This window comes from Rhinopithecus roxellana, chromosome 12 (assembly GCF_007565055.1).
Source record: "Rhinopithecus roxellana isolate Shanxi Qingling chromosome 12, ASM756505v1, whole genome shotgun sequence".
Lineage (NCBI taxonomy): Eukaryota > Metazoa > Chordata > Mammalia > Primates > Cercopithecidae > Rhinopithecus > Rhinopithecus roxellana.
Window position 1 is genome coordinate 5389627 of NC_044560.1, and position 17978 is coordinate 5407604.

General features: G+C 44.7%; 1 protein-coding gene across 2 annotated transcripts in view; it reads right to left on the minus strand.

Moving 5' to 3' along the window:
* The window catches only part of SLC25A33 (solute carrier family 25 member 33), a 44690-nt gene that overhangs the window by 22855 nt on the left and 3857 nt on the right, over positions 1-17978 (minus strand). For both annotated transcript variants that reach the window (XM_010364182.2, XM_030913220.1), the window contains exon 2: positions 6597-6776. In XM_010364182.2, the coding sequence (XP_010362484.1) occupies positions 6597-6776 (180 nt within the window). The remainder of the gene's footprint in view (positions 1-6596; positions 6777-17978) is intronic.

The window sequence follows — 17978 nt, forward strand, 5'->3', positions numbered from 1 at the left end:
TCAACCCACATGGTAGCAGCCTGTAAAGGAGCCACCCTCTCTTAAGCCACTCTAAAGCTTCCTACGTTGGTATATTGTTTTTATGTAAGTCCTGAGTTACACACTCTGCTTTTAGAACTTATTAACAGGAAAAGATACACATTTCCCCCGAAGAGTAAGTACGCTTTCTTCACATGAGAATTACATAATATGATATTCCCCTTTTTTTGGCCTCTATTAAGAGATAAAAGACTTGAAGGTGAAAAAAAAACAAAAACAACCTTGTGTTTAAAAGCAGATAGTAGCTATTATAATGACAGAAGCTTTTATTATTTACATGGAGGGAGGGTGTTAAGCCCTTGATATGCAATATCTTCCTGACATGCCAAAACTCATGTGTTCAATTTGTATGGAATGCTTGCTATGTGCCAGGCAATGTTCTCGATGCTTGGGGACGATTTCAGTAATCAAAACAAACCAAAGTCACTACCTCCAAAGAAGTCCCATTGGAGGGGGTGGTGAAGGAGGAGAAAAGAATAGAAATAAGTAAATTACACTGTATGTTGATGGACGTGAGTATGATGGATAAAAATAAAGCAGGAAGGTAGGCTGGGGTGTTGGGGAGAGTTTGCTTTTAAACAGCATGGTCACTTTAGGGTCTTCCTGCAAGGCGATGACAGTGGAAGTCAGCCATGCAGACAATGTCTACTGCAAACACCCTGCGGTGGGAAATGTTCCTGGCCTTTTAAAGGAACAAAAAGGAGGCTGGAGAGGCAAAGGGGAAAATAGGAAATGAAAAATCAGAAGTAATGGGAAGGGTGACAATCGTTTAGAGCCCAGTAGGCTGCAGGGATAGCTGTAGCTCTTACCCAGAGGGAGACAGCAACTCTGAACAGAGGATCTGAGCAGAGGGTTCTCTGGGTGCTCTGCTGAGAACAGACTGAGGGTAGAGGACAGCAAGCTTTCAAAACAGAGCAGTCAGGAAGCGAATACACCAATATAGGTGAGATACGGTGGCTTTCATCAGGACAGTGGGGGAGGAAGTAGTGAAAAGGGGTCAGATTCTGTATTTATTTTGAAGACAGACTTGATAGGATTTTGCTGCAAGGTTGAGAAATAAGATCCAAGGATAACTATGAGGCTTGAGATCTGTGTAGCTGGAAAGATGAAGCTGCCTCTAACTCTGGGAGCAGCAGGTTTTATGGAGTTCTGTTTTGCTCATGTTACTCTTGGATGGCTAATAAACATCCAAGCTGTCAAAGAGGCAGCCGGATGGAGCGTGTGAGGCTCAGAGCAGAAATGCTGCCAGTTTACAGATGGTATTTACAGCCATGAAACTAAGTGCGCCCACAGAGGGAGTGGCAGTAGCTAGAGAAGGCCAGGGTCTGGGCACTGGACCCTCCAACAGCCAGAGGTTGTAAGGCTGCATGCAAGACAGCAAAGGAAACAGAAGCAATAGCCACGGAGGTAGGAGGGTGCAGTCCGAGGAGTCTCTGAGCTGGGAACTGCTGCTGCCTTCGCAGAGAAGCAGCAGAGGCTCAGCCTTGTGTCTGGTGTTTGTTCGTTTCTTACTTTACTTTAGCGGCTTCAAGTCTTTCTTAGAAACAAGATGGATATACTTTGAACATGACTTTGGGCATGTCACTTAACTCTTAACCCGCATATTCTCTTCTCTAAAATAGAGGTAATATCACACCTGAGTACTAATCTGTTAAGGTTGTGAAAAATCAATGAAATACTACTACCTAAAAGGAGTTTTCTTCATAAATGTATACACCTACTACGTACCCACAATTTTTCTGAAGTAGTCCTTTAGTTGAAGGTTATTAATAGTTGTGTGAGAGAATCTTCCTTTTTTTTTTTTTTTTTTTTTGACACACAGTCTTATTCCATTGCCCAGGCTGGAATACAGTGGCACAATCACAGCTCACTGCAGCCTTGATCTCCTGGGCTCAGGGACATCCTGTCTTATGTAAATTGTGCCTAAAAGTGCTAAATGTGTGGTTTTTGCAACAGAGCACCTACATTTTATTACGTCTTTTTCTAACACTTCCCAAATATATATTTTTTTCTTTTTTTGAGACGGAGTCTTGCTCTGTCGCCCAGGCTGGAGTGCAGTGGGTGCGATCTCGGCTCACTGCAAGCTCCGCCTCCCAGGTTCACGCCATTCTCCTGCCTCAGCCTCCGAGTAGCTGGACTACAGGCGCCCGCCACCACGCCTGGCTAATTTTTTGTATTTTTAGTGCAGACGGGGTTACACCGTGTTAGCCAGGATGGTCTTGATCTCCTGACCTCGTGATCCGCCCGCCTCGGCCTCCCAAAGTGCTGGGATTACGGGTGTGAGCCACCACGCCCAACTCCCAAATTCATTTCTACACTGATAAGTAGCTTTCTTGATAAATGTCTGTCTTGAACACACTCTTGCCCAAGAATCAGTTTCAGAGATCTGAATATCATGCTCAGTTATACTCAACTCCTAAGCTCAGCCTCCTGAGTAGCTGGGACTATAGGTGCATGCCGATATGCCCAGCTAATTTTTTGCATTTTTTGTAGAGATGGGATTTTGCCACATTGCCCAGGCTGGTCTCAAAACTCCTGGCTCAAGCAATCCGTTTGCATTGGCCCCTCAAAGTGCCAGGAATACAGGTATGAGCCACCGTGCCCGGCCCCGAATTCTTAAAATATGAAATAAAGTTGAGGAAATCGGCCGGGCGCGGTAGCTCAAGCCTGTAATCACAGCACTTTGGGAGGCCGAGACAGGTGGATCACGAGGTCAGGAGATCGAGACCATCCGGGCTAACACGGTGAAACCCCGTCTCTACTAAAAAATACAAAAAACTAGCCGGGCGAGGTGGCGGGCGCCTGTGGTCCCAGCTGCTCGGGAGGCTGAGGCAGGAGAATGGCGGAAACCCGGGAGGCGGAGCTTGTAGTGAGCTGAGATCCGGCCACTGCAATCCAGCCTGGGAGACAGAGCGAGACTCCGTCTCAAAAAAAATAAATAAATAAATAAATAAATAAATAAAGTTGAGGAAATAAAGCTTAAATACAACAGCTCTTGGGTGAAAAATGCCACTTTACAAACACCTTCCTAACAAAACATTATAACTAAAATTTTACTTAATAACGCCATTGTTTGCATTTTGATATCAATAAAATAAACTGATTTTAAAAGTATTCATGCTGGGTGCTGTGGCTCACGCCTGTAATCCCAGCACTTTGGGAGGCCGAGGCAGGCGGATCACCTGAGGTCAGGAGTTCGAGCCCAGCCTGACCAACATGGAGAAACCCCATCTCTAATAAAAATACAAAATTAGCCGGGTGTGGTAGCACATGCCTGTAATCCCAGCTACAAGGCGGGCAGATCACCTGAGGTTGGCAGTTTGAAACCAGCCCGACCAACATGGAGAAACCCTGTCTCCAATAAAAATACAAAATTAGCCAGGCGTGGTAGCACATGCCTGTAATCCCAGCTACTTGGGAGGCTGAGGAAGGAGAATCGCTTGAACCTGGGAGGCAGAGGTTGTGCTAAGATCACGCCATTGCACTCCAGCCTGGGCAACAAGAGTGAAACTCTGTCTCCAAAAAAAAAAAAAAAAAAAAAAAAAAAAAATTAAAGTATTCATATATAAGTGGTGGCTCATTATTGTGTAGCTGTGGCTGTGTTAACCAATGAAGCCAGTGGGCCCGTAATGAAAATAGTTTGTCTTCTGTGTGGTGTGGAAGTTGTTCCTGTATTAAAACACGGAGTGGCTTTTTTTCCTTTGATTTAAATTTTACTAAACAATTGCCCTAATTGAGGGGAGGGAACAGATACACACAGACACACACACACAGACACACACACACACACAGAATCTCTTATGGGGGGGTGGATTTACTGGAGATTAGAAAGCCATAAGAATCCAAAATGTTCTAAAATCAGAAACTTTTTGAGTGACAACATGATGGTGAAAGAAATGCAAATATTCCAAACTCTGAAATCCACATTGCTTCTGGTCCCAAGCATTTCGGATAAGTGACACTCAACCCACATATCCTGTAAAACCTAAAATGGAGAAACATTCCCATTTACCTTCCATGCTTGGCCCTGCTGACACCCACACTTTTGGGTAACAGTTCCCCAGTTACAGTAAATCCAAATTCACTAGTCATGAGTTATTTGGCAAGAGGAAGTTCATTCTGAATGTTACTGAAGTAACATTACCTGTCTCAGTTTCCTTATGTCCAAAGCACTGCATGTTCCTTAGAAGGTGTCACCAGGATACTGGCACTGCCTAAGCATGTGAAAAGGCAAAGCAGGAGGGTTGTTCTCACAGTCCTGTCTTGTTGGGGGCCATGGACTCAGATCTGTCCTGAGAGCAAAGTGTCCCTCCACATCTCTGTGCTTCTGTCCCTCCTGTACCCACCCCCAACCTTCCTGCTCAGTGTCTCCACTCCTCTTCTTAGCATTTAATTTAAAAACCTGATTCTCACCCAGGCACAGGGGCTCATGCCCGTAATCCCAGTACTTTGGGAGGCCAAGGCAGGCAGATCTCCTGAGGTCAGGAGTTCAAGGCCAGCCTGGCCAACATGGTAAAACCCTGTCTCTACCAAAAATACAAAAATTAGCCAGGTATCGTGATGCACACCTGTGATCTCAGCTACTCGGGAAGCTGAGGCAGAATCGCTTGAACCCAAGAGGCAGAGGTCTCAGTGAGCCAAGATCGTACCACTGCACTCCAGCTTGGGTGACAGAGTGACAATCTGTCTCAAAAAAGAAACCAAACAAAAACCCCAATTCTCCTGGAGTCTTGGACACCAATCTCCCCTGTTCCCTCACTGGGCTTCTGATGCACTCACTTGTCCTTGACATCTGGTCTTGCTATTCAGTTTTGCTCAGTAAGCTTAGATGTACTGGCCGAGTGCGGTGGCTCACGCCTGTAATCCCAGCACTTTGGGAGGCCGAGGCGGGCGGGTCACAAGGTCAGGAGATCGAGACCATCCTGGCTAACAGAGTGAAACCCCATCTCTACTAAAAATACAAAATGTGTGGTTTTTAAAACAGAGCATCTCCATTTTATTCTTTTTCTAACATTTCCCAAATAAATTTCTACACTGATAGCTTTCTTGATGAATGTCTTTCTTGAACACTCTTGCCCAAGAATCAGTTTCAAAGATTTGAATATCATGCTCAGTTAAATTCAACTATTATTTATAGAGGATCTCAAAGTACAAGGTCCTGAGCTAAAAATCAAGACACTCAATCAGTTCTCTTCTGAATTTGATTTTACCTTAAGCACAGACTGATAAGCCAAATTTGACTTAAGAATATTTAGCTACTTTATAAGCAAATGAATTATTTTTAACTACAGTAAAAATAATAAAATTGGCAGGTAGCTCAGGTATAAAACAAACTTTAAAACCCATTTTATTAAATATAACTTTTCTATACATTTAAAAATATTTCCCAATAAAAAGCAAAAAAATTGGGAGGCCGAGGCAGGCGGATCATGAGGTCAGGAGATCCAGACCATCCTGGCAAACACAGTGAAACCCCGTCTCTACTAAAAATACAAAATAAATAGCCAGGCTTGGTGGCGGGTGCCTGTAGTCCCAGCCACTCGGGAGGCTGAGGCAGCAGAATCGCTTGAACCCGGGAGGTGGAGGTTGTGGTAAGCCAAGATCGTGCCATTGCACTCTAGTCTGGGCAACAAGAGCAAAACTCCGTCTCAAAAAAAAGAAAAAAAAATTTTTTTTGTTTCTTTTAAAAATATTCACAGCTGGGCACGGTGGCTCACGCCTGTAATCCCAGCACTTTGGGAGGCTGAGGCGGGCGGATCACCTGAAGTTGGGAGTTTGAGACCAGCCTGACCAACATGGAGAAACCCCATCTCTACAAAAAATACAAAATTAGCCAGGCATGGTGGCGCATGTCTGTAATCCCAGTTACTCGAGAGGCTGATGCGGGAGAATCGCTTGAACCCAGGAGGCAGAGGTTGTGGTAAGCCAAGATCCCGACATTGCACTCCAGTCTGGGCAATAAGAGCGAAACTCCGTCTTTTAAAAACAAAAAAAAATTTTTGTTTCTTTTAAAAATATTTGTGGCTGAGCGCGGTGGCTCATGCCTGTATTCCCAGCATTTCAGGAGGCCAAGGCGGGCGGATCACCTGCAGTGAGCCAAGATCGCACCATTGCATTCCAGCTTGGGAAATAGAGCGAGATTCTTCTGTCTCAAAAAAAATAAATAAACTAAATAAATAAAATAAAATATTCACAACTCTTCTGTTGTGCAATTTAAAATTTTACTCTACCACCTCTTATCTTCATTTCCCTCAAGAGCTTTGAGCAAGAGCGACAATGTGATGCAACAATTTACACGTGGATTTTTGGTTTGCTTTGCTAGGTTTACTCTAACTGCCCTGGATGATGGTCACATGTACACTGGGACCCCCGCTGCCAGGGGAGCAAGGTCACAGCTCAAAGGTATTGGTAAAGAAACCTAATTCTTAAGTTAGGACCAAGGTCATGCAAACAGAACATCACATTTGATAAGCCTGATGAACATTCTGGGTTGACAGTGGTGGTACAGGGTGTGCAGGTGGCAGGAACAGAGAAGACTGAATGGAGACTGAACTTACTTCAGAACCTGAAAGAGTCCAGGTGTCACAGATGTTGGTCTCACCATTCCAGCTCCACTAATGGTCCCCAGATGAACCTGAGGATAGTAGACTGTCCGGAGAGCTAATCTCGAAGACTGCAACCGCGTCTTAATGACTTCTAGTGGACAAGTGAAAATAGCACCAACTGTGCCTCCACACCTGTAAGAAGGGATCAAAGCAGATCAGAGAAGCTATACTATTCTCTACACAATGGAATGCGAAGTTTAGCTTTTCTCTCTTTAAAACTAGAACATGCTGGGCACAGTGGCTCATGCCTGTAATCCCAGCACTTTGGGAGGCTAAGGTGGGCGGATCATGAGGGCAGGAGATGGAGACCATCCTGGCTAACACAGTGAAACCCCATCTCTACTAAAAATACAAAAAAAAAAAAAAAAAAAAAAAAAAAAAAAATTAGCCAGGCACGGTGGCAGGTGCCTGTAGTCCCAGCTACTCAGGAGGCTGAGGCAGGAGAATGGCGTGAACCCAGGAGGCAGAGCTTGCAGTGAGCCAAGATCGCTCCACTGCGCTCTAGCCTGGGTGACAGAGCGAGACTCTGTCTCAAAAAAAAAAAAAAAAAAGCTAGAACACAACAGAGGTTAATAAAATTAGTTGAAATTGGCCAGCTGCAGTGGCTTACGCCTGTAATCCCAGCACTCTGGGAGGCCGAGGCGGGTGGATCACCTGAGGTCAGGAGTTCGAGACCAGCCAGGCCAACATGGTGAAACCCCATGTCTACTAAAAATATAAAAATTACTGGGCATGGTGGTGTATGCCTGTAATCCCAGCTACTCAGGAGTCAGGAGGCCGAGGCAGAGGTTGCAGTGAGTGGAGATCTCTCCATTGCACTTCAGCCTGGGCAACAGAACAAGACTCCATCTCAAAAAAAAAAAAAAAAAAAAAAAGTTGAAATCCCAGAGCTAAAAGGATAACTGCTATTCCCACGTTAGCACATCCATTGGGGCTTTCCATTCTTGCCATTTTCACCTAACCCCTTCCCAGTATCTAGGTATTCTGAGTGCCCTTTTACGGCAAATTATGCATCTGCTTCATCATTTGCAATGGCTTCATACTATCTCTACCTTATCGATTGATAAGATTTTAACCAATTTCCTACTGTTGGACATTCATGTAATTTCCAATTTCACTACCATGCTGCAATGAATACTCTAGAAAAGTATTTTTGCACATTCAAACAAAATAGTTCATTCAGGTGAATATACTATTTTGAAAATCAATATTTACCCCAATACAGACCCTTCTTAGAATTTGATTAATTACTTTTGGCCAAGCACTGTGGCTCACACCTGTAATACTACCAACCTGGGAGGCTGAGGCAGGTGGATACTTGAGGCCAGGAGTTCAAGACCAGCCTGGCCAACATGGTGAAACCCAATCTCTACTAAAAAAAATACAAAAATTAGCCGGGTCTGGTGGCGCCTGCCTATAATGCCTGTAATTCCAGCTACCGGAGAGGCTGAGGCAGGAGAATAGCTTGAATGTGGGAGGCGGAGGTTGCAGTGAGCCAAGATTGTGTCACTGCACTCCAGCCTGGGTGACAGAGCAAGGCTGTCTTAAACAAAAAATAAAAATTTGATTAATCACTTTCAACAATGAAGTCCTTGTGTTTCCCTCATTCACAACTAATCAATCAATCCTGTGTTTTCACCTCGCACACTGTCTCTCTGGATCAGGGTTCCCCTAAGCCAGTCATTTGAGTATTACCCTTATAACATATTCATATCGGGATATTACCTGAATTACTATTAAATATTTTTCTTCAAGACAACTCACTTATTTATCCTAAAATACTTAAGTCCATCATCTCTTAAACAATACTACCAGTGAAATAACATGTTTGATGGGCTAGTTGTAAATAACAATGTCAAGGGCCATAGACACATCCTCACCCATGCCTACCAGTGACACAGGCCTCACTCTGGAAAACATCGCTCTATAATCTGATGAGTTCCTCAAGATCCAGACCTAGGGCCTTACTTATCTTTCCATCCCTGGCATCAGGGCTCAACAAGTTCCTAAACAGTATTTACTAAGCAAAGGAATTATTCAATTGAGATTTCAAGGAAAATGTCTTCCAAGGTTTCTAAGTATTTGAAAAAAAGTATTTCTCACTCGACTGGGAGCTCCTTGGAGAAAAGCAGTTCATACATTCTTGCAAGTAGAGTATACCAGGCACCTGGCATAAAATAGGTGGGTCAATAAAAATGGTAGAGCACCAGCATCTCCGCCTGGGAAAGGTAACAACAGGAAGGAAAAACAGGCCTGGACGTATGGAATGTTTATGCAGTTTCCCTATTCCACGAGAGGCAAATGTTGGAAATCTAGAAACTAACCTAGTACCTAACACAGACTCTGAAAGTAATGAATGAAGTAAAATCCCCATGAGGGATTATTTTATTTATTTACCTATTTATTTTGGGGGGACAGTTTCACTCTGTCACCCAGGCTGGGAGTGCAGTGGTGCGATCTCAACTCACTGCAACCTCCGCCTCCTGGGTTCAAGCAATTGTCATGCCTCAGCCTCCTGAGTAGTTGGGACTATAGGTCTCAGCTGTATTTTTTAGTAGAGACGGGATTTCACCATGTTGGCCAGGCTGGTCTTGAACTCCTGACTTCAAGTGATCTACCCGCCTTGGCCTCCCAAAGTGCTGGATTACAGGTGTGAGCCACGCGCCTGGCCTATTTTTATTTTTAATCAAGTTGTGGGCCTAGCTTAATACTAGTCTGTGTAATTTGCTCTAAGTACTAAAATATATCTAAAGAAAATAGGCTGGCCAGGCGCGGTGGCTCAAGCCTGTAATCCTAGCACTTTAGGAGGCCGAGGAGGGTGGAGCACTTGAGCTCAGGAGTTGGAGACCAGCTTGGACAACAGGTCGAAACCCTGTCTCTAACAAGAATACACATTAAAAAATTAGCTGGGTTTGGTGATGTGCACCTGTAGTCCCAGCTACTCGGGAGGCTGAGGTGGGAGGATGGCTTAAGACCAGGAGGCAGAGGTTGCAGTGAGCTGAGATCGTACCACTGCACTCCAGCCTGGGTGACAAAGCCAAGACTCAGTCTCAACAAATAAATAAATAAATAATAAAAATAAAAATGTTAGACGTAAAAACTTTTTTTTTTTTTTTTTTTTTTTTTCCTTTTTGTGGAGAACAGGGTCTCGCTATATTACCCAGGCAGGTCTTGAACTCCTGGGCTCAAGCTATCCTCCCGCCTCTGCCTCCCTGACAGCTGGGATTACAGACGTGAGCTACCGCGCCCGGCTAGACGTAAAAACTTTCTAAACCATGTCTATTCATACAAAATATTCTTACCTGTCATAATAACCTCATGCCTAAAAAGTATAACATTTAAAGATACTGAAAAACTTACCAGCAACATAGTAAAATAAAGAAATATCTGAAATCTATTTGTGTTCAATAACGTAACTCCAAATCATTGGAAAAAAAAGAGCTTCTGGGTAAATCTTTTCATCAGAAAGCCAGTAAGTTCAAATACCATACAGGTCAACCACCTTTGCTTTGTCCCTAAGGAAACTGCACTCATTACTTTGGCCAACTGTCATCCAAGTCTATGTCACTAATCAAAGGATGGTGTGTTTGTCCAAAAAAGCAAATGCCCTAGTAACAGTGAATCAATGACCTCTTTCATGGTGGCAGGCCACACTCACTTTTTTTTTTTTTTTTTTTTTTTTTAAAGAGAGAGGGTCTTGTTCTGTTACCCAGGCTGGAGTTCATCTCTACAAAAACAACAACAAATTAGTCAGGTGTGGTGGTGTGCACCTGTAGTCCCAGCTACTTAGGAGAATCACCTGAACCCAGGGAGGTCAAGGCTGCAGTGAGCTGAGATGACACTACTGCACTTAAGCCTGGGTGAGACCGCATCTCAAAAAAAAAAAAAAAAAAAAAAAAAAAAAAAATATATATATATATATATATATATATATATATATATATTAAAAAAAAAATAAGTCGGGCATGGTGGCTCACACCTGTAATCCCAGCACTCCGGAAGGCCAAGGTAGGCCTTACTTGCAGTAAGGAGTTTGAGAGACCAGCCTGACCAACATGGTGAAACCCTGTGTCTACTAAAAATACAAAAATTAGCTGGGCATGGTGGCAGGTTCCTGTAATCCCAGGTACTCAGGAGGCTGAGGCAGGAGAATCGCTTGAACCTGGGAGGCCGAGGTTGCAGTGAGCCGAGATTGCACAACTGCACTCCAGAGCAAGACTCCGTATCAAAAAAAAAAAAAAAAAAAAAAAAAGGTTTGTGATGTACTGGAAGCCTTGGTGAATGTTATTTCATTGCAGATGGCGTTCAACCTACTATGAGTCTCAACACTGGGAACTCTCATTGATCCCACCAGCAGTTCATCCACCCATCTCTTTTCTGCCTTACTTGCCCTGGGGAGCCTGCGGGCAGAACTAGGTGTCTTCCCTTCCTTTGGTCCCCATGTTCCTTGACATCAAGGCAATGGGACCTCTAGAAGTTAACAAGATTGGCTCAAAGTGGGAGTCACTGAGTGTCCTTCCCAAGCACACCACCCAGTCCCTTCTCATCCTGTTGGCTTGGGCTGATGCACCAGCCTCTCACTTGTAGGAGGCATCTGGCCACAGAGCAAGCTACCAGTCTCCCTGTCTTACCAGCTCTCTCAGTCTGTAGCCCAGACCTACTAGGGGCTGGGGATAGAGTTGGGGACAACAGGAAAATCCTGTCTGCCCACAGGCCACAGTGTTGACACCCACAACCATTCTTCTCTCATAAACAGTCTGGTCAATGGCAGCAGGGCAGGTTCTTCCACCTAAGTCTTAGACTAGGATCCTCAGTTCATCTGAGGGCTCCAGTAGCCAGTGCTCAGACAGCAGGAAAAGTCATATTCAACCGCCAGTTACATGCTGACACAGCATTAGCCTCACATAGTTGGAAAATTAACTGATCTGACTGGGAAGCAGTATTTTAGACAAGGAATCTCCAAACTGGGTTATATACTCTTAAGAGATGTGCACCATGACCTACTGGCATACAGAAAGAAATGACACTTTGTTTATAACCTCCACCATTTAATTTCTATTTTGTTTGTTTTTTGTTTTTGAGACAGAGTCTCACTCTGTCACCCAGGCTAGAGTACGGTGGTGTGATCTCAGTTCACTGCAACCTCTGCCTCCCAGGTTCAAGCGATTCTCATGCCTCGGCCTCATGAATATCTGGGATTATAAGTGTGCGCCAACCATACCTGGATAATTTTTGTATTTTTAGTAGAGACAGGGTTTCACCATGTTGGCCAGGCTGGTCTTGAACTCCTGACCTCAGGCGATGCGCCCGCCTGGGCCTCCCAAAGTACTGGGTTTATAGGCATAAGCCACCGCGCCCAGCCCATTTAATTTCTATTTTGTGTATAGGTCTTATAATATGTATCAAAGTAATAGGGTAATATAATTATACATAAGATATGCATAAACATTTTAATCATAGCAGTGTATGATTAAAGTTTGAAGGCCATGGCTGGGCACAGTGACTCACACCTGTAATCCCAGCACTTTGGGCGGTCAAGGCAGGCAGATTGCTTGAGCTCAGGAGTTCCGAGACCAGCTTGGGCAACGTAATGAAAACTCACCTCTATAAAAACTACAGAAATTAGCCAGGCATGGTGGCGTGCACCTGTAGTCCCAGCTACTCTAGTCTCAGCTACCTAGCTACTCCGGAGGCTGAGGTGAGAGGATCGCTTGAGCCTGGCAGGTCAAGGCTGCAGTGAGCAATGATCATACGCCTGCACTCCAGCCTGAGTGACAGGAAGGGAGAAAAAAAAAAAAAAAAAAAAAACACCCAAAGCCCCAAAACAAAATAAACAAGAAACCCACAAAAACTTAAAAAAAAAAAACAACTTTGAAGGCCACTATTCTAAACCAGTAGTTCTCAATTGGGGCAATTTTGTCCCCACCCCAGTAACAAAATGTCTGAAGACATTTTGGGTTTTGAAATGGGGGAGAGGGGGTTACTCGTATCTAGTGGGTAGAGGCCTGGGACGCTGCTAAACATCCTACAATATACAAGACAGCCCATCCCTCACAGACAATCAATCATCCAACCAAAGTTGAGAAACCCTGCTCTAGACCAATAAAATGGGTACTATTTGAAGACCATATAATGGATTGGTGGCACTGCTGGTTGCCTCCCCAGCATCCATCCCCCTCTTCCTTTGTCTTAGCAAGATCCCTCATTTCTTTTTTTTTTTTTTTTTTTTGAGACGGAGTTTCGTTCTTGTTGCCCAGGGTGGCACAATCTCAGCTCACTGCAACCTCTGCCTCCTGGGTTCAAGCAATTCTCCTGCCTCAGCCTCCTGAGTAGCTGGGATTACAGATATGCGCCACAATGCTTTGCTAATTTTTTTTTTTTTTTTTTTTTTTTGAGACGGAGTCTCCCTCTGTCGCCCAGGCTGGAGTGCGGTGTCCGGATCTCGGCTAACTGCAAGCACCGCCTCCCGGGTTCCCGCCATTCTCCCGCCTCAGCCTCCGGAGTAGTTGGGACTACAGGCGCCCGCCACCACGCCTGGCTAATTTTTTGTATTTTTAGTAGAGACGGGGTTTCACTGTGTTACCCAGGATGGTCTTGATTTCCTGACCTCGTGATCTGCCCGCCTCGGCCTCCCAAAGTGCTGGTATTACAGGCGTGAGCTACAGCGCCCGGCCCAATTTTTGTATTTTTAATAGAGATGGGGTTTCACCATGTTGGCCAGGCCGGTCTCAAAACTCCTGACTCAGGTGATCTGCCCACCTTGGCCTCCCAAAGTGCTGGGATTACAGGCATGAGCCACTGCACCTGGCCAAGATCTCCAATTTCTTAAGCCACAGTGTGGACAGGATTGAACTCATGTCTAGTTTTGGCCTGACTCACTGAAGCCCGTCCATATCATAACCTTGTAATCTGTTTAGGGACAGGCATATGATTTCAGCCCAAGTACTCAGCATAATTTCCCTGGGAGTAATGACTGATTTAGAGCAAGGAGTACATGTCCTAGTGGGTCCAGAATTACACTGAAGATGTGCTCAATGGTGGGAGAAATACAAGGAGCTGCTACTGGAAGCCCTTCTGTGGCTACGCAGGGCCAGCCTTACAATGAAGCAGGTTACCGGAGGCCAAGCAGGCATGGGTGGGCCCCTCCCGGTGACACTGACGCACTGCTCAGCTAAGCCCTCACCTTAAGCCTGCGCTCCTTCTAGAATTCAGGTTTTTGTACCCATAATCAAGCCAGTTTGAAGTTGAATCTTCTATTACTTGCAACTGAATGCCCCCTAAATGAGCCTAGTCCAAAAAAAAATGTATACCTAAACTTTTCAAGAAAGCAGTTAAAGAGTTTTACTAATACAAATAATCTTCCAAAGGCCAGTTGGGACTCATGCTTGTCTTAACAGTTCTGAGTAAACATCCTGGACATTAATTTAATTTTGCTCCTAAGGTAACAGTGTTCTAGTCAGTCACTGATGCCAAAGTGCAGAGAAAATTCTCTGTGGGGCTGGGCACGGTGGCTCACGCCTATAATCCCAGCACTTTGGGAGGCCGAGAGGGGTGGATCACGAGATCAGGAGGTCAAGATGGTGAAACCCCGTCTCTACCAAAAATACAAAAAAAAAATTAACCAGGCACAGTGGCAGGCACCTGTACTCCCAGCTACTCAGGAGGCTGAGGCAGGAGAATCGCTTGAACTCGGAGGGCGGAGGTTGCAGTGAGCCAAGATCTCACCACTGCACTCCAGCCTGAGCGACAGAGTGAGACTCCATCTCAAAAAAAATAAATAAATAAAAATAAAGTGCTGGAATCACAGGTATGAGCCACCACACCTGGTCTATGTATTCATTTTCTTAAAAGATAAAAATAGGCTCCCCGTGAATCGCCTGAACCTGGGAGGCAGAGGTTGTTGTGAGCCGAGATCACACCACTGCACTCCAGCCTGGGCAACAAGAGCAAAACTCCGTCTCAAAAAAAAAAAAAAACACTCCCCTCCCCATTCCTCTATCTTCTCTCATTATTCCTTTCCAAAATTGAAGGCTTATATTTATTACATGAAGATATAGTTAACCTTCCAATCCTTTTACACCCATGCCGCCCTAGTTTAATTTTTCCCCTTGTGGCTTAGGCACCTCACCTCCAGTTGACAGCAGAGTAAAACTACATTACTACTATAATACATACTGGGATTTTTAAAAAAGTATCTTTATGTGATCAGAAGTCATAAAATTTTAAATTATGCACACAGAATTGTGCTTTTTAACTCTGAGTTTAAACTATCAAGGAAAATTTGTAAAAACCAACTGTCTTCAACAAGAGCCTCTGTTCCCTATGCATACATGCATATCAGGAACTAAAACCAAGGTCTGTATGCTTTTTCTGATAATAATCACTACCCCGCTGATGGTAAACTGCTTTCCAGGCTCACAGCTTATCCACATTCTGCCAACAAATGATACTGCCAGACATCCTGCAATCCTAATCTTTGGAGGTTTGGTAACCACCATTTCACCTGCTACCTCTATCGTGCTATTTGAAAAATATTAGGTGCTTTTCTGTATACACTAAATTTTTGCAAAGTTTTACTTGAAACCTGACATTGGCTGGGCTCGGTGGCTCACGCCTGTAATTCCAGCACTTTGGGAGGCTGAGGTGGGTAGGTCACCTGAGGTCAGGAGTTCAAGACCAGCCTGGCCAACATGGTGAAACCCAGTCTCTACTAAAAATACAAAAAATAGCAGGGCATGGTGGTGTGTGCCTGTAATTCCAGCTATTTGGGAGGCTGAGGCACGAGAATTGCTTGAACCCAGGAGGTGGAGGTTGCAGTGAGCCGAGATGGCACCACTGCACTCCAGCCTGGGTCACAGAGGGAAACACTTCTTCAAAAAAAAGAAGAAAAACAAAAAAGTAACCACCAGCCGATTAAGATTTAATTTGTAGGGAAAAGTACCTGAGTACACCTGGCAACAGCTGCCCATACTAGGTGGGAAAACTGAATTTTGAAAATATCTGCGTCTTATTATAGTTTAATTTTTTTTTCTTTTTTTTTTTTTTCTTTTTCCTTCTGAGATGGAGTCTCTCTCTCTCTGTCCCCCAGGCTGGAGTGCAGTGGAGCGATCTCGACTTACTGCAACCTCTGCCTCCCAGGTTCAAGCGATTCTCCTACCTCAGCCTCCAAAGTAGCTGGGATTACAGGCACGTGCCACCAAGCCCAGCTAATTTTTGTATTTTCAGTAGAGATGAGGTTTTGCCATGTTGGCCAGGCTGGTCTCGAACTCCTGACCTCAGGTGATCCACCTGCCTCGGCCTCCAACAGTGCTGGGATTACAGGCGTGAGCCACCGCGCCTGGCCTAGTTTAAGATCTTAAAGAGATACCATACTCCCATTAAAATACATTTTAAAGGCTAGGATGACGAAACAAAAAAGCATGCCATAAAAATAAGACCCAAAGCAACTAATCCAGGATCAACCTCTAAATCTAAGGACAGCTTAGCCCAACTATTTCAGGTACTGGGTATATCTAAATGGGCACTGTGCTATGTGAAGTGCCTGCCCAGCATATGAAGGACGTCACTAACACTAACGGAACCAGAACCCCCCATGCTATTTGATGGGGAAAATTTATACGATTTTCGTCTTCAGCAAATCAAGCCTACACACAGAAGGGCCACCTCAGAGCACTTCAGTGTTCTTCTTGACGAGGTGGTTTAAACAATAGAAAAGGAATGACAGGGCTGGGTCCAGTGGCTCACACCTGTAATCCCAACACTTTGGGAGGCTAAGGTGGGCGGATCACCTGAGGACAGGAGTTTGAGACCAGCCTGGCCAACATGGTAAAACTGTGTCTCGGCCAGGCGCGGTGGCTCAAGCCTGTAATCCCAGCACTTTGGGAGGCCGAGACGGGCGGATCACGAGGTCCGGAGATCGAGACCATCCTGGCTAACACGGTGAAACCCCGTCTCTACTAAAAATACAAAAACTAGCCGGGCGAGGTGGCAGGCGCCTGTAGTCCCAGCTACTCGGGAGGCTGAGGCAGGAGAATGGCGTAAACCCGGGAGGCGGAGCTTGCAGTGAGCTGAGATCTGGCCACTGCACTCCAGTCCGGGCGACAGAGGGAGACTCCGCCTCAAAAAAAAAAAAAAAAAAAACAAAAAAAAAAAAAAAACAAAAAAAAAAAAAACGTGTCTCTACTAAAAATGCAAAAACTAGCCAGGCATGGTGGCATGTGCCTTTAATCCCAGCTACTAGGGAGGCTAAGGCAGGAGAATCACTTGAATCCAGAAGGTGGAGGCTGCAGTGAGCCAAGAATGTGCCACTGCACTCCAGCCTGGGTGACAGAGAGAGAATCCACCCAAAAAAAAAAAAAAAAAAAGAGACAGGTTTTGTACAATAAAATGTGCTTGAGTACTTCTCTTTTTTTTTCTTTTTTTTAACAATATCACCCAGATTTGAGGTTAAGAGGGAAGAAAGCAGAAGACAGCAGAAACCCTAAAAGCAGTAAACATCAAATAAATAAGGTAAGCTCATGCAGAACTCACCCTGAAAGACAGTTTATGAATGTGCTGTGTAGGTACCAAAAACCTTAAAAACCTTTGACTCAGCAATTGTACTTGTACTGGTTTATTCAAAGGAAATAAAGCACATATGTAGACATAAGGATGTCTAAGTATTTATAATGGCAAAAAAAATTAGCAATGATAGGAGATTAGAAAGAAATTACTTAACCAACCGGGTGTGGTGGCTCATGCCTGTAATCTCAGCACTTAGGGAAGTAAGGCCCAAGGCAGGTAGATAATCTGAGGTCAGGAGTAGGAGACCAGCCTGGGTAACATGGTGAAACTTCGTCTCTACTAAAAAAAACTAAAAAATTAGCCAGGCGTGGTGGCGCACACATGTAATCCCAGCTATTCAGGAGGCTGAGGCAGGAGAATTGCTTGAACCTGGAAGGCGGAGGTTGCAGTGATCTGAGATCACACCACTGCACTCCAGCCTGGGCAACAAGAGTGAAACTCCCTATCAAAAATAAATAAATAAAAATAAAACAGTTTTTCAGGCAGAGCGTGGTGGCTCACACCTGTATAATCCCAGCACTTTGGGAGGCCAAGGTGGGTGGATCACCTTAGGTCAGGAGATTGAGACCAGCCTAGCCAACATGGCAAAACCCCATTTCTACTAAAAATACAAAAATTAGCTGGGCGTGGTGGCACACGCCTGTAATCCCAGCTACATGGGAGGCTGAGGCATGCGAATCGAATCGCTTCAACCCAGGAGGCGGAGATTGCAGTGAGCAGAGATTGCACCACTGCGCTCCAGGCTGGGAGACAGAGTGAGGCTCTGTCTCA